At 37.6% G+C, this 18277-nt stretch overlaps 1 protein-coding gene across 1 annotated transcript in view; it reads left to right on the top strand.

The window, feature by feature from the left end:
* Positions 1 to 18055, top strand: part of LOC100487011 (NXPE family member 4) — a 34779-nt gene extending 16724 nt beyond the window's left edge. Inside the window, exons 3-6 of the mRNA XM_002940452.5 lie at positions 2902 to 3593; positions 6097 to 6158; positions 13736 to 13954; positions 15646 to 18055. Of these exons, the coding sequence (XP_002940498.2) occupies positions 2902 to 3593; positions 6097 to 6158; positions 13736 to 13954; positions 15646 to 16181 (1509 nt within the window). The 3' untranslated portion in view covers positions 16182 to 18055. The remainder of the gene's footprint in view (positions 1 to 2901; positions 3594 to 6096; positions 6159 to 13735; positions 13955 to 15645) is intronic.
* The last annotated feature ends 222 nt before the right edge of the window (positions 18056 to 18277 follow it).

Below are 18277 nucleotides of genomic sequence, written 5' to 3'. Positions count from 1 at the left end.
AGGAAGTTTTCAACTTACAGGATTTGGGAAATATTCTTAGTAAGATTAAAACTATGTTCAGCAAAGGCTCTGTTCATTAAACCCATGTTGATCAAAGAGATACACATCTCCCTAAACTCCCTAAACCCCCCCGCCTAAACCCACTATAATACGGGACATTAGATTGCTGGTCCTTCCTGCAACTGTCTGTCATTGCTCACTACAGCAATTATCATTTAAAGGACAAGGAAAGTCAAAATCTATTAAGCACACTATTAAATAGTACTACTATTGCTGTGTAAAAACGCTATATTTCTGGTTTGCCTAATGAAAGATTTACAGAGATACACATACTAGAACCTACATACTTGTTTCAGTGAACGGCGCCGCCATCTTGTCCAGTATGTCTGTATGGGCTGAAAAGCACAAGCCAGCCGGCTCACAAACCAGCCCCTCCAATCAAATCAGCTGCTGTTCACCAATCCCACCCCCCATCCCCCACAATCGCCTCAGCGGCTGCCTGCCGCCTCACACAACCCCCCCCTCCGATTGCCTCTGCAGCTGCCTGCCGCCTCACCCCCCTCCAATCACATCAGCTGCTCAACCAACCCCCCATCCGATCGCCTCAGCAGCTGCCTGCCGCCTCACAAAACCCCCCCCCCTCCAATTGCATTAGCTGCCGGCTCACCAACCCCCCCGATTGCCTCAGCAGCCGCCTGCCGCCTTACACAACCCCCCCCCTCCGATTCCTGCATCTGCCCCCCCCGGCTCTCCCCCCCCTCTGATCCCCGCACCTGCCATCTGTGTGCATGTCACTGAATTTAGCAGGAGGCTTGGATTAAAATCTCCTACCACAGGCAATACAAGTGGCAAGGAAGGGGTTAAAGAGCAGGGGTTGAATAGCAGGGATCCCAGAAGCACCACCCCCCCCCCATCACAACGCTCCTCGCTCTCCTGTGGCTCAGTCGCCATGGCAACCAGACGCTCCTGCTTGTGTGCATGCCCTGCCTACAGTCCAAGTCGCCAAGTCTGGGGAGGAGCGTTGCATTATGGGAATCTTCTCTACCCAGCTCAGCGTTTTTTTTTCCTGTTTGGCTTCTGATCTTCTAAACAGGTGAAATATGGGGAGACTTAAGGGCACTATTGAGACAACTGAAGGTATGCCTGCAGCTTGAGATTAACTCTTTACTAGCCTTTCCTTCTCCTTTAAACATTGAACATGGAAAAAACTATTGGACTGTTATTAACAGTGATTTATGCTAGCTTAGTTTTTTTCACTACTTTTAATGCACTGTTTCTATAACAGAGAAATAGAAAATCACATAAAAAAAAATGTAAACTGATTACTATGGGATAAGATTTTTACATGTATGGTTTTCCAGGGCTTTCTGGATAACAGGTTTCTGATCACCCTTGGCACTTAAATAATGTTTAACCTTCACACAAAATTGGATAATATGTTTTTCATTGTTGTCTTTCTACTGTGTAACCCACTTTGTCTAATTGTATCTGTTTCCCAGGGAAGCTCTTATCAAAACAAAGGTTGACTATTTTAAAGAATAAATTTTTCTAAGAATCCGAGATTTTTCACTTTGCTTGAGTATTGATACTTTTATTGTTTATATTTTGAAAATGTATGATAGTCATATGATGTAATTGCTATTAAAATAAGTATTTGTCTGTATCAAATTGTTCTGACTACACATAGAATTAAAACATTGTAGGACTCATTTATTAAAGCGCCAGGCACAGGTGCATGCACGCAAAGGGGTATAAAATCACTCATATACTAAGAACTTGTGTACAGAGCTTTGCTGCACTCTGGACCTCATGTTAGATTATAAGACATGGCAGTGCAATGCTGTTGAATGCAAGTAGCCCTGCACTTATGTATTAAGTACAGGGCTCTGCTGTACCCAGCAACTCTTGACACTCTTGACCTACTGTAACTTTAGATGAAGGGATAGGGGACACCTAAATTTTGCCTACCTCCTGAACATATTCAGTGTTAGAAATCAATGTTTTATATACTAAAGGTCTGCAACTCTTTGTGCTCACTACATTTATGGTGTATAAGCTAGAGATAAGGTGTAAAGTGCAAAACACTTGTACATTTTGCATCCACTTTTGGCACTTTTCTTCCATTGCTATTGAATTGGTGGACATCAGTTATGGTGGGTGTGCCACATTACCCACAGTCAACTTTACTCCATTACATTATATTTTGCATAACAACAAAAAAATTACCCTTGCTAATATTCAGATTAGTATCACATATGCATAGCTTGTCATCCCACTACTGCTGTCTTGTTCTTGGATGGGGAAGCAAAGTTAATCACCAAAAGTCTTGACATTAATACTAGATTACCAGCCTTATGAAATATGCAGTGTACTGGACATTTTATTTACTCCATATGGATTGTGGACTTACTCTGAATAATACTATCCCCCTGACTGGATGTTCTCACTGACATAGGTTTGTCTCCTGGGGTACATCATGTTTTTATGTGGTATCTTTCATGAAGGTTCTTTCTGACAGGTTAGTATTAAACTAATGCAAAAATGCAATCCCAAGACCCAGCTGCTCACTGAGCACCAGATGCCACCTAAAGTACTCTGAAAGCAGTCTGAGACTATAACAAAAATACAACTATTTTGACAAAGTACCACACTCAAGTACTATCTATTTTTGTGGAGGGCAATTTTGCATTAGTACAAATTCAACAGTGACCGGTCAGTATCACTTTAAAGGAGCTCTGTAACTACTGTTTTGACATGACTGTGAAACTTTTTTTTTATCATTTATGTAAAATATTTCTTAATTCTAGAGTTAGTTCTTCAATTACATGTGCATGAAATGTGTATCAGTAGGTACGGGCAACTGTTTTATCCTTACCATGCTTTTGTAAATTTCATTATTAGAGCCCCACAATTATATATCTGAAGTCAGACTGTGATAAGATGACAAAAGAAGAGACAGAACTTCAAAAGGAAGTAAAGAAAATCTTCAATAAAGTAAACAGCTCAATTCCAAAGATCAGCTTCACTCATTTTAATAACACAACCAGTGCTAAGAACAGCAAAGCCACCATTATAAATCCTAAAGATAAGTACTGTGTTGGAGATTCCTTAACCGTCCAAGTTGATATGTTTGATCACTTGGGCAAAAGGAAGACCTATGGAGGAGACTTCATGACAGCAAGAATATACTCTCCTGATGTTAAAGCCAGTGCATCGGGGAGAGTAGAAGATCTAAGAAATGGCAGCTATCACATACATTATACTCTTTTCTGGCAGGGCACAGTGCAATTTTCAATCCTTATGGTCCATCCCAGTGAATTAACTTCAGCATTATGGCAAGGGAGAAACAAAGGCCATGGCTATGTAGCCTACACAGGAAGCTTTGTATACAAAGGCAATGAGGCAAAGGTAAAGTGTGGATTTGACCTAAATCAAACACATGAATTATGTGAATATTCTAATCTCAAAGAAGAGGAACATTTTTATTGTGAAAAACCTGTGAATATTCCATGTGGGTCCCTGAGGCAAATGATGAGTGTTTTTGTAAAATCTCACTCGTATCTAAGCGAAGCTGAAAAATATCTGTTAAACAGGTAAGTCATACATCCAGCTCAAAAGTAACTAATTAGTATTTTATGCCCCATTTGAAGGCATTCGTATTTCAAACATGACGTGGTTATGCACATACATGGAAAAAATGTCCCTCTGTCCCACAGAAAACAGATAGCATTCACCCTTAACTGGTCTAGTGCATACAGAATATTGTAAGTAAACTTCTGTGCTATTTCTAAATGTTTAAGGGCTAGAGCCATTTTTTACTTCACCCTGTATACTGAACATATTTTTGAGACAAACACAAACTAAAGTTAAGTAGAATTTTACATCTGGATCCACATGTTAAACTAAATGTAGTAGTCCCAGATGGTTCTGTCTCATTAAGTGAATTTTTACATTTGAATTTAATGAACCACTAATTGTAATGTTATAACACTGTCTGTGGAAATACCCAGTACTGTAAAACATGTTTGCTGTTAAATAACTTTAACAAAGAAAGAGTAGAAACAGGGGCGCTTCTGCCATGAGGCGAGTTGAGAAACTCGCCTCAGGCGGCAGAAGCGCCCCAGTTACAAAAAGCCGCTCCTGGTAACTTTAAGAGCACTAGCGATAAGACCGCCCCCGGACCCACTCCTGCGCTGGAGAGGTAAGCGCTGGAGAGGTAAGCGCTGGGGAACGGGGGGGGGGGGCGGCATCCAGGAGCCAAGAGGGGCCCAAACGCCCCTGAGTAGAAACCACAGCATATGGTGATAAGCAAGCACTGCATTTTGCTCTCTCCTGGTGGCTTTGTTTAAGGTTATTTTAGATTTTTATACTCTGGTGGAGTTGTATGCCAAGATTAACTACTAATTACTTGTTACCTACTGCTTCCCTGCTCTGTAGTTACAATGCATATTATCTGTCTAGCATTCATGATGTTTAGCTATAAAATTGTCATTTTCTCAAGAATGTAGGTAGAATATTTTATATTTCTAATTATAGATTGCTTTATTACCTAACAGAGCAAAGACCCAGTTTTCCCATGTCATGATAGCATCTAGATCAAACATCAAATATATATAAAACTATATATTTTTCTTGTGTTATCTTATTAAGTAGGTTTATGGACACGGTATATTCTAGAACACTATAGTAATGACATTAGAAATAATTTAAATTGACCTTAAACAAATAATTGTTGTCATTTACTCCTGTGGCATCTTTAAGAAAAGGAACAAGTACTATCTGCAAATGAAAAAAACAAGGATACATTTTTAAATCTATAACTTTATGATTTTGATTCTTTTTTCATGTTCCAAGTAATACTCAACAAAATAAAGTTGATTTTGTTGTTGCCCTTTCTTAAGCCAGAGAAACTGTGATGGCATAAAATAATACATATAAGACTGTCTCTCAGCACTACTAATTAAGATTGTATTCTCATCATCCAGTTTAGATGCAATGACTAACCTGTTTTTAAAATGTGTGCCTTACAGTGCTCTCAGTAAATGATTGGTTACAGTACTTGATCCCTACTATTCTAGCCATAACTTCTTTTTAGACAGGACTCTTGCAGAGGTAAGAGTGACCATGGATGGCATTTGCCAAGTCTTTGTTTCAAAAGACTAGCAGTTGCAATTGAAAATTCTATATTTATGCAAATTGACCTTTTCTTTAATAATTTAGTAAATTCAAATCATAGTAATGTCAGAACATGACTTTTACCTGGATTTGCAACCAATTAACATTGTTCGGCTTAGCAGCTGAAAGGTTCTGAAATTGGTTTTGTTATATATTTTATTTCCTATAACTATGATCTATCTATGTAAAGAAAATTGAATTCCAAAGGTCTTCTTCCAGAGTAGTAAACAAGTAACATTCTAGGTCAGATTTAATTAACTTCTTTGTGGTAGAAGGTGCACAAACAGGCACAGTTTGGAATTCATGAAATCACCATACAGAATAGATTTGCCATATAATAATTAGCTCTTAGTATCTACCTTTTTACTGCTGCTACTACTACTACCAAGCTGCAGTGGCAGCTATTGTGAATGTAGCAATAAAGGGAGAGTTGTGCTCCCAACTAAATGTTAAACCAATAGGTAGGGGTGCAATAAGGCTGGGACCACAAAATTCATATGCAGACAAACGAGGTCCTCTGCACTCACACAGTATCAATATATAAAACACATTAAGACATTCTGTACATTAAGCTACTAAGAAATACCCTCCCCTTTAAACAAAACAGGGATTGTTTGTCCATACATTTCAATATACTTCAAGCTGGCCAACTATGTCAAGTCATCCCTGGTCTGGCCAGTTCTACTCTTTTTTACTGCTTCATTATACATTTTATGCAGGGACTGAGTTTTATCTGCAATTTGCTTGCTTTCAAGGTTAAAACTCCCAAATGGCTGAGCTGTAAAATGTAATGGAAATGACTACTCCTGTCTTTGGTCACCCAAGCAGTTCAGTGTTTCTGTACCTGTATGTAATTCCTACTGCCCCAAATGATAAGTTACAGCAAATAATTTAAAGCTGTGGTGTCTCTCTTTTTTCAAGATCTAATATCCGTGTTGAAATCCCGAAAAATTTTGAGAAAATTTCTGTTTCTCTTTGTAATGGTAAGTATTATTTTTGGAATGAGACTAAGGTTAAATAAAATAACTTGTTCTTTCCTACCAAAAAAAGAACAATTTTCCTGAGACTTCCAGTAAAAATAATAGAGGTTCATTATTGACATACTTTTAATATGTTCTAAAATGGCCTATTCTTATCAATTTTTGTAATTGGTCTTTTTTTTAATAGTTTTTAAATTATATGTCTTTCTGTTCTGCCTTATTCAGAGGGGATTCATTGACCCTAAGAACCAAAAAGCTATTGTTTTTTGAGGCTATAGTTTTATTGTTATTGTTTGTTTTTATTTCTTATCTTTCTATTTAGGTCATACTCTATTCATATTCTTGTCTTTTATTCACACCACTGCTTGGTTGCTAGGGTAAACAGGACCACAGTAACCAGAGAGCTGCTGAACAAAATTAATTCAAAAACAACAAAAAAGGAATACTAATTGCAAATATCACCTTCTACATCATATTAAAAGTTAATTTAAAGGTGAACTACAGTACTGAGTACTAATAGAGTTTAGGTCAATAGTAAAACAATTTAGAACTTCCATGCACACACATATAACAATACCTATGCATTATGGGGTGCCATTTGTCCAAAGTACATTTTGTCTATAAAAATACATTCTATATACAAAAAGCAATCCCCAGTAGACATAATTAAAGTGTGGATTTAAAAACTGGTAAAAAAATATTCAAAAGATATATTTCTAGTGAAGAAGAACAAGAGAACAAAATCAATTTTATGCACAAAAGGATATTATTATATTACAAACTCCATTCTGTAAATTTTAACAAGAATTCTGTCTCACAAATGTAAAACATCCATATAAAAAAACAGTTATGTGTACAGTTACTTACAGAATGAATAATGCAAAACAAAACTTCGACAAATTATATAATGGTGTAACTGAATAGCATATTCCAACTAGATTTTCATGACAAAATAGATGCATATGACAGAAAGATTCTATAACACAGAATACATTCTATCAACAAAATGAATACTCAGTTCCACAAAACTGATAAAATATCGATTCTGTGAAACAACACTGTCAATCAAATTCCTGAACCAATAAGAAACAAGAATACTCATTATCCAATAATATGCAGGTTTTAACTGGAGTCAATTTACTAGTCTTTCCACTGTTTTTGTCTGTAAAGTGTTCACACACACACACACATTTGTTTGTTGGCTTTGTGTGACAGTATGAAAAGCTGCCAGCTCTGCCCCACAAGGCTACATTATCCCTAGTGCTGAGGATACTGTCTGGCCTGCTATAGAAGGCGCCCTCTAATGTCTGCTGTGTTATAGGTTTCTAACCAGAAGGTCTTTCAAATGGATGAGAAATATAGTGCTGTACTGATGCTGCGCCACAGCACTGATGTTATGATGTTTCTAGGCCTTTTGTTCCTGATAATGAGCTTTAAGGAAAACAAAACAAAAAACATTAATAGTGGGCCACGATCGACATCTTGGCCACCCCTGGTATAAACCATCTAACTTAAGCTCCTCCCTCCAAGGATACCAGCTGATTCACATCATTACACTACAACATGAAATTTCATAACTTTACAATTTCCCTCCCGTAGTAGTGACTCTAAAAAAATTTGTAGATGATTGTTAGACTGCAATGTTTGGCTTCCTTCTATTATTATGTAATATTGTACTAGTTAGCTTACAGCAGCCTCTTAATAATGTGCTTATAGCTCAACTACTACATTATGTAGCCACAGGGTAAAAATCCAGTGGGCCCCACTTTGGGCACACAACTCCCAACCCCAATAGCGGCTGCAAGGAGTGTGCAGTGTGCATTACACACAGGGTGGGGGTGAAGGCTGGCAGCGGTGGAGAAGTTGGCAACTGAGGTGAGGGGTTCTTGGGGTGGCAGCCCTGGTGAATCCTGGACACCCCAGTCCATCACCATGCACACACATAATACATCATATAAATAAATGATGATTCTCCTGAAGTACCAATATGTAACTGATCCCTTTTGTTTGCACATAGTACTCATATATGTTGTAGTTGAACTACAGCTAACTAGGATACTGCTCATAAGGCCTACACATAATACTATACAAGCAGCCTGTCTGCATCAAATTCTGAAGTGGCTGAATCACATGGCTATGCGTATTATGTAGTAGTTGAACTATAGCTAAGCACATTATTAAGAGAGCGCTATCAGCTAACTGGTGCAATATTACGGCTAGGAGGAGGAAAGACATTGGAGCCTAACAATCATCTACAAAGCTTATTAGGGTCACTACTACAGTGGGGGAATTATGCAAACTTGTGCAACTTCATATTGCAGTGTAAAGATATGAATCAGCTGGTACAGGTATGGGATCCCTTATCTGGAAACCTGTTATCCAGAAAGTGCCGAATTATGGAAAGCCCATCTCCCATAGACTCCATTATAAGCAAATAATTCTAATTTTAAAAATTATTTCTTTTTTCTCTGTAATAATAAAACAGTACCTTGTACTTGATCCCAACTAAGATATAATTAATCCTTATCAGAGGCAAAACAAGCCTATTGGGTTTATTCAATATTTGAATGATTTTTAACAGACTTAAGTTATGGAGATCCAAATTATGGAAAGATCCCTTACCCGGAAAACCCCAGGTCCCGAGCATTCTGGATAACAGGTCCCATACCTGTATCCTTGGAGGGAGGAGCTTATGTTATATGGGTTTGTGCTCTACTCACTGGTGTATTTATAAGTGTCTCACATATACTGAGTTACACTGCTACCATAAATATTTGTTTGGTATATTGTACTACACTGAGAGGCACCCACAGGAGTGGTTTATAGAAACAATTCAAACAGTGGGAAGAAATACCAGTAAATGGGCTTCAATTAAAACTTGCATGTTATTAGATAATGAATATACTTGCTACTTATTGGTTCAGTAATTTGACTGACAGTGTTGTTTCACAGAATGGATATTTTATCAGTTTTGTGGAACTGAGAATTCACATTTTGTTGATAGAATTAATTCTATGCTATAGAATCTTCCTTTTTGTCACAAGCATCTATTTTGTCATGAATATCTAGCTTGGAATATGCTAGTCAGTTCTGTGAGACAGAATGCTTGTTAAAATTTACAGAATTGAGTTTGTAATATAATTATATCCTTTTGTGCAAATTGATTATTTTCACAGAAATATATCTTTTGTATATTTGTTACCAGTGTATATGGCCACACATTCATTCTGTGTACTGGGGATTGTCCTTTGTATACAGAATGTATTTTTGTAGACAAAATGTACTTTGGACAAACGGCACCCCATAATGCATAGAGGCATGTTTACAAAAGTAATAATATATGACAAAGATTATAATCACAGAAAAACAGTATAATGCAGCCATTCATTCATTATGCATACCACCCAAATGCATTAAGTCCTTTACACTCTGGCTGAGTGATAGCCAGACCTTTTAAATTCTCTTTCAATATATTACTGGCTTATAACTCCCAGCATATTCCAATATATTATCATGAGTTAATCAACACATCCAGGAAGCTATATTCTTGCAGTTTAGTGCTAGATGTTTGAAGCAACACTACTCAGAAAAGCTTTTCTCCATTTCTGAGAGGCCCATAGGAATCTGCCTGCTCTGTGTGCACCCTGCCCCCTGTTTATTATTATTAAGGGTTAAAGCTGGGAGCTGTAGTCTAACAATATCAGAGATTAAATACTAAACCAGCACAGGTCAATAATAATTAAAACATTTTTATGAGCTCTTAATGGTCAGTGTGTACTCCCAGCTTCAGGGCCGGAACTAGGGGTAGGCAGAGGAGGCACCTGCCTAGGGAGCAACGATTGGGGGACGCCAGACAGGAACCTCTCCTGTCTACCCCCAGCCCGCGCTCCCTTCTCATTGCCCCCACCGGTTGTCATTACGTGGTGGGAGCAATGACTCCCCCCTGCCCCATGCTTGATGGAACTGTGCATGCGCACACACTTGAGGGGGGGGAAGGTGCAGGGGCGAGGTTGCTGACCGAACTGCTTAGGGTGCCTGGGTCAGCTTGGGCCACCCCTACCTAGCTCCCTGTTCCTTCTAACTGTGATTAGAGCTGGAAGCATTAAACATTTATACAGCACTTTGGCCACCCTTAGTTAGATTACAGAATACTGTCATGGAAATGTGCATTTAACAAAGCTTCTCCAGCAGAATCCTGCATTGAAATCTGTTTTTCAAAAGCGCAAACAGATTGGGACTCCTCCAGTTACATAGGAGAAACAATAGGTTATCTGAAAGTAGTTCTGTTGTGTAGCGCTGGCTGCTTCTGAAAGCTCAGACTCAGGCACAATGCACAGAGATGGCTGCCTACACACCAATATTACAACTAAAAAAAAATACAACAAACATTTGTTTGTTTAAGAATAACATTTTAAATTGTAGAGTGATTTTTTTGCTATATAAACAGTGTAATTTAGAAATAAAAAGTGCACCATAAAATTCATGACAAAATTCCTTTAATTATGTGGCTTCACTTTCAGTTCACAGAGGTTAAATGTAAAGAAGTTGTGAAGATCATGTACAGGGGCACTAAAGGCAAGAATAAAGAATAACAAGGCATTTTTGTTCCTGTCACTGCCTATTTACTATTATGCACACAATCTAGCCATTCACAATCTTACTTGCTTGTTCTGTATGAAACTCTAAGCAGGTTATGATGCTTTGGTCTTCTGCTTATGACTATTGATGAGTGAAGCTCTCCCATTTCACTTTGCCGAAAAATTTGCGAATCTTTTAAAAGATTTGCGAAACGGCCAGAAAATAGCGAAACACCGAAAATGATGCGTGTCAAAAAAATTGTCACGCATGGAAAAAAATTGTTGTCAAAAAAATGACGCGTATTATTTTTTTTTCAATTCGCTAGAATCCATGCTGCAAATAAGTTGTGACTTTCCGCTCCACTGTGTAATAAGCACAAGTGATAAAATTTGTTTGTACTTTCCTCTTCCCATGTTTTCCTGAATACAGCTGGAGATTACATAGAATACAAAGAAGCTCTTTAAAGAGATACTGACATGTTCCTATAAAAATCCATAGGAATGTGTCAGTATTATTAAAGAATTGCAGGACCAAAATATTTCTGCCCAAAAGTTCCCCCAAAGCAACCCCCCAAGCCAGCAATACTTTTCTGAGCCAGCCCTCAGACATGCTCATCTGCAGTTGCAACAATCACACTGGACTGGGGACGGCGCAATACTCCTACAGGCTAATTACAAATGAAAACATAACTTTAGCCAGAACTTTTGCGCCACCTCCACCCCAGTATGACTGTAGAGGAGCCTTTAGCTGTGTTGGAGAGTTGGCTCAGGTACAGTAAGTATCACTGAGCTGGCAATGGCTTTGTGAGACTTTGGATCACAGAGACCTTATCCGCACACCCTAACACTCCAAAAGATTTTTGTCCGGTGCACACTGCTGAAGGGATCGGCACCCTCCAAAAACACTGTAGCTACAAAAAAAAAAAAAAAAAAAGCGAATGGCACTCAGGACTACAAACAAGGGTATAACCCTTAAAAGTTTATTGCGGAGGTGCAACGTTTCGGGGCAATGTGACCCCTTTATTAAGCATACAAATCAGTGAAGGCAAGTGAAATTTATACAGATGCAGTAACCACATCCCCAAGTTAATTGGTAATTGAATAAATACTTAATTGACAACAGTAACCTGGTTTTTTTAAAAAAAGTGCAGAGCATCATATATAGTGTACATTAAACGTCAGTGAATAGTCCATCTCATAAAGTGCATGAATATACATTAAAAACAATTTTTGTACATACAAATGTGATCACATTTTCTCATTTTCTCTCTGATCTACATCCAGAATTATAGCTGAATAGCAACAGTGTATCACCGTAGAAAACCCATAGGAAGCTAAAATACAAAGTATCAATAATCAGCTAAGTATCGAATAAAAACATATGTAACAACATCCATAAAGGTACAGATCAAAGGAACAGTATATCTTACCCCAACAAGATGAAAAAGAATATCTATCCCTGATGTGCACCCAGGAAACATTATCTATAAAAACATAAATGAAAAAAACACGTAATATTTATAGGAAGCAAGCCATGTTAAATTCATCATTTAACCCTTTTGGGTGGCGAGATTGCAAGAGCCAAATCCAATAGCACTCCCTTTGAGATAACAGCTTTTTTTTTATCATGGCCCTGTCGTACCTGTATTTTTTCTAAGATCTGCCACCTAACCTACGCCACCTGGTGGCCATGTGTAAAAAAATGTTTAGCCAGCAGGGTTTCCCTTTTCTTATCAATCTCCTTCTTTTTAGTAGTTTGTATCGCTCCCTGGGGGGACTGAATTGGAGGTTTATAATTCCTTATAGTAGATTTATGTTCGTTAAGCCTTGTTTTAACGGGTCTTGACGTCTGACCTACATAGGTTTTTTGTGAGACTTTGGGCAAGAAATATTTTGGTGCTGCAAGTCTTTAGTAATACTGACACTTTCCTGTGAATTTTTATAGTGTCAATATCATTTTCAAAATATGTGTTGGGAAGAAACAATATTGGAGAATGTAATACAAGTTAACTATTATTACATTAAATGAACTGTGTATAGAATAGTTTATTAATAGTAACAGGCTCTACGGAGAGTCCAGATGGGCAAGTTAAAGGCACAGTTAAATCTTTTGCACAAAGCCCTTCCCAAAACCTTTTAAAACCCACAGGCAGTGCTATCTTCCCAAAGTTCTTTTTTACTTAGGCAAAGCATCTGCTCCCACATAGCAGGTAAACAAGCAAAACTCTACCAGTGGTGGCTCTCTTGCTAGGATGGGTTCACTGGAAATAATAGACTACAAGAGTCTGCAATGCTGGCACCCTAACCAGCAGCATTGGTCACTCCCTGGGTGTCTTGCAGTTCGATAGGCAGTTGATCAGACTTTTTGTGTAACATAAAGCCCCTGCTCTACTCATTAACCTTCTGCCGTGCTTCTCTGGATGATTTCACTGGAAAGGTTTTGCTCTGGCCCTTATAAACCTCTGGTGGAGCCTTTGTTCTGCTGGGCACCAATTTCAGATTTCTACCAGCTTCCCAGCAGTTCTCTGGGGCTCAAAGCATCCCCAAGGGAGATCTCCAGTCCCCTAGTCAAGTAGATTGCTTCCCCACAAGTGATAGCTTGATGACATTACTGGTCAGCAGGAGCACAGAGCAGGGATAGTATAGCCCAGGAGATGACCAGATGGCAACTCTGTCGGCGATTAAGTACCCACTGCCCTGCAGGCATATAAAAATTATTTAAAAAAAACACAAATTCATAATATAAACTGGTATAATAGTTAATAATATTCTATTAAAAATCATATTCTTTCTGTAATATTGATTGGACCACCTACTTTGGAGACCAAGGGGGCACAGTGGAAGTGGGATTATTGTACATTTTATATAAGAATTGTCGGTGTCCAAGTTGCTTAAGAGGTAGAAAGTGGTCTGTGTTTCCAGACCTCCTCCTGTTAGGCAGTAATACGTCATTCAAATTGTATTTATTTTATTATCAATATGTTTTTTATTTTATTTTGTTAGGAAATATAACGGAAGAAAAGAAGAAATGCAGCTCTGGATTGAACTATACTTTTCCCAGTGGCTATTTCTACCAGAATATGTGGAACCTCCGGTATTGCAGTATAAAAAGATATCGCAACATGGACAGTATTAATGAATGTTTGAAAGGAAAAATAGTGTATATGACTGGAGATTCCACAATGTTTCAGTGGATGACTTACCTCAATAACCATGTCAATAGTAAGTTTAGAAACAAGTCATATATAAATACAGGTATAGGATCCCGTATCCTGTTATGCAGAAAATTAAAATTGTGGGAAGAGTATTTATTTAAGTTGTTTAAAAATTATTCCTTTTTTTCTGTAATAATTAAACAGTACCTTGTACTTGGCCCTAATTAAGTTGCATAAATTTATACTGGTGGCAAAAGTAGCCCATTGAGCTTATTTAATGTTTCATTTATTTTTTAGCAGACTTAGGTATGGAGTTCTGAATTACGAAAAGATTCCTTATCCAAAAAGCTCCAGGTCCCAAGCATTTCAGATAACAGGTCCCATACCTGTATATTAATTGTCAGTAGTAAGTTAAGTAAGTAGTAGTAAGTTAATTAACAAATGATATTAAATTATACTCATGTACACTAACTAGACTACTAATGAATTAAGAACCATTAAGTACAGTTAAGTACAATTCAGCCACAATGTTCATGAATTAACAACTTTTTTCAAGTTTGCAGGAATATTCTTGCAGATTCATGCTAATTAATGGTGACCTAAATCCCCCTTGCATAAGTTCTAATGAATCATAATTACACTTGCTAACAGACACCTTACCAAAATGCATAGCTGACAAATGCCACAAATTGCACATACTCCTATAGGGACTAGAGAAGTGCAAAGCTACTTACCCACCACCATGGGCCATGTTACTTTAGTTCCCTGCTTAGATATCTGTGATTGGAATGCAGGTGCATGCAGAATGGAAGGTAACCCATGTTTCAGATTTATTGTGGATTAACACTTTATTTACCAGTAGGTCATTTCAGCAGATATGATGGCACCCATTTTGAAGGTTTTGTCTAAATATTTGGAAAGGGATTTTTACAGTGAGAGCTGCGAAGTTGTGGAATTCCCTCCCTGAACCAGTCATACTGGCTAATACATTAAATAGCTTCAAGAAGGGTGGTGGATGGCTTTTTAGCAAGTGAGGGAATACAGGGTTAAGCTGGTTCTTATTATAAGTTGATCCAGGGGCTGGTCCGATTGCCATCTTGGAGTCAGGAAGGAATCTTTTCCCCAGCAAATTAGAAATGCTTCAGAAAAGGGTATGACTATGAAGGTTTTAATTCATCCAGGTTATGGTGTATCTAGTAGAAGTAAATCTAGAGAAACTGAACTTGTTAAGTAATCATTGGCGATGTTTCACTAGTACTAAAAGAGATAATGGTGACAGAAGCATAGGTTAAGGATAGCTTATCCAACCACCATAAATAAGCTTATAGTCATCTATTTATAGTCTCCAAACAAATACCCTCCTCCTCTGCTTAATCTGCTTGCAATCCAAGGATATGGCTCATCACTATAATAAATAGATCCACCCTTTAAACTAGGACAGAATCAGCCTTGAGCAGCACTGAACACAGCAAAGGAACTGAAACATATTCTAAAGTTTTTGTTCCTTCTGTCTAATTCATTTAATATCTGGTGTACATAAAATGACTCTTCGCATGGCCCATCACTGACAAATGTGACTCTTGTTCTGTTTTAACAAATTAATTTTAACAAAACAAATAAAAAAAACTGTTGCAATTCAGATTTAAACATTTTAATACAAATGTTGATATTATCTAAGGAGAACCTCACTGAGCAAATACACTTAATTTATAACTTATTTACTCATCTTAAATGACCACTATATTTTTCTCTTTTTAGGTCTTAAGGCATTTAACCTTTATAATGAAAACTGGCCAATGACACGTTTATTTGTGGACTTGGAAAGAAATATAAAAATAGAATGGAGAAAACACACAAACCCTTTCATGATGCTTGTTTTTCATACATTTAAGGAGGAGTATACGATTCCTGATCAAATTGATCACATTGGTGGTAACCAAAATACAGTCTACATATTTACTCTAGGAATGCACTTCCGTTTATTTCCTTTAGAACATTACATCCGAAGGGTCGTTAATATAAGACGGGCCATTGAACAGCTACTTTTACGAAGTCCTGAAACCAAAGTTGTTGTTAAAATGGAGAATACCAGTGAAATTGATGACAAGATAGAAATGATGAATGATTTCCATGGCTATGTGCAATATTCAATCCTAACCAATATGTTTCAAGGTCTTAATGTTGCCGTTGTGGATGCTTGGGACATGACTGTTGCTTTTGCAAGTGAAAATACCCATCCTTCACAAGACGTGATAGCCAGTGAAATGGATTGGTTACTAAGCTATTTGTGTTAAAATCTGGAAATTGCCTAATAAGATGTTGACATACATACAGATCTTGAAGAACAACCAAACTACAAAAATATATAATATAAGTATAATATGCTACAAACTTCTGTATTGAGTGCACTTATTGGATTTGCTGAATAATGGCTTGGGGGAGGGCATAGTAAGAAATGTATCCGTGTTTGCTAATGACATAAAACTTTGCAGCACAATTTAGTTCATCCAAGTTGTAAAATCCTTGCAGGGGGATCTGGACAAGCTAGCAGTCTAGGCAGCTATCTGGGCAGCTAAGTGGATTTAACATTGATAAATGAAAATTTGGGATTTAAAAATATGGAGGCCATTTATACTCTTAATCAGGGTCGGATTTCTGGAAAGGCCACAAAGGCCCAGGCCTAGGGTGGCAAGATGTTTAGGGGTGGCAAGCAGGCACCCTTAACATCTATATAACTGTCCAGTCAGCCAAAACAGCCAGCCACAGCACAACTACATGACTGGCTGTCTGTGTAGTATGGTACTGTAAATTTATATTCAAGATTGCCATTTCCACAATGCCACCCCTACACATGACCACATGCTTTATTAAATCTCATAAATATGACCCCTTATCTTGTCTGGAGAAAAGGGAACCGATTTGTATCAGTCCAGCGCACACAGTATTATAATGTCACTCTGAGCGTGGCCAGGCTTAGACAGATACATTGCCGGTTCTCTCTTCTCTGCAGGTAGCACAGCATCTGGGCCTAGGGGGGCAAAAAAGGTAAATCCGGCCCAGATCTTAATGGGAGTAAGATGGGCAAATCATGAATGGAGAAAGACATGGGGGACTTTGTAGATAATAAACTTGATTGTAGCAACCAATGCTAGTCCTCACTTAGCATAATGTGCATTTGTTTTATAGTGCTCATGCACACAAATTTTAGGGTACTTCCCATTTTTCAAGTATGATACATTCAGAAATGTATATCATTTTTAAACCTTACACCGCACTTCTAGTGATGTCATTTCCTTTGCAAAATATTGCAGAATGGAATTTCACAACTACAATTCCCATAGTATACAAGTGACTTGTAGTCCCCATTTGCCAAGTTTGATGGCATAGTCCTTAATGTACAACATACAGTATATATTTAACACATAAAGAACTTGCAAACTGCCACACTGGGGCCTATCCATGGTGTTCCAAAACATGGCATTGTACTTTCATTTTAACCACTACTTTAAACATTAACCTTATATACTTCCTACATAATAGAAAACAACTTACAAGGTCATTATGTTTCATAAATCTTTCTAGATCATATGAAATCGTATTTATGCCAAAATGGGTCTATACTCTAACTTTCATTCAAACTGTCTAGTTACTGTCTTTTTGTAGCAATTATTCCCCTATTGGCATTGGTTCTACCATATTTATCACCTGTTGTTTAAACTGTGATGCTATACTGTTGTTTAACTTAAAATGTCTTGTTACTGGTAATTCATGTTTATTTCCTGCAAAAAAATATGTATATGAATTCTGTGTTCTTTAATCCTTTCTTTTACTGAATGTATTATTTCTCTTATATACACCTAGCCACATTTTAATTGGTAAACTATAAAATTTGTGTCACACATTGCATATGTTTTAATGTGGATCATTCTACCAGAACAGGGATGTTCCATGATACCTTTTAATGAAAGAATTGCATGCTTAGACGTACTTAAAAATCTCCCTTTTTGTTCCATCTTTTTTGTTACATCTGACTTACAGTTTATCCTTACATACAAAAAAAGGGAACCCTGCTTCCAAATTGGGAAAAACTTTGCGGCTATGTGTTCTTTATAGCTCATATTATCATATTTTGTTAATAAAGGTATTTTTTTGCATTTTCACTCCCTAACTCCTTGGTTTCAACAATTCTTCTCTATCCCCATTTCTCAGCATTTTTTATAACTCATTATGTTGGGTTGAAAAACCCAACATACTGTTCTTCCAATTCAGCTTATTCTTCCGCTTTTTCTTCTTCTTCTTTCTATTCTTAGCGCCCCCCATTTTCTAAACACTCCTCCTCCTACAGTTTTAGGGGTACAACACCCAAACTCTCCACACTTCTTCGCCCTAT

Source organism: Xenopus tropicalis, chromosome 7 (assembly GCF_000004195.4).
Source record: "Xenopus tropicalis strain Nigerian chromosome 7, UCB_Xtro_10.0, whole genome shotgun sequence".
Classification (NCBI taxonomy): domain Eukaryota; kingdom Metazoa; phylum Chordata; class Amphibia; order Anura; family Pipidae; genus Xenopus; species Xenopus tropicalis.
Note: the sequence above shows the minus strand (reverse complement) of the source record. Positions and strands in the feature narration are given on the sequence as shown.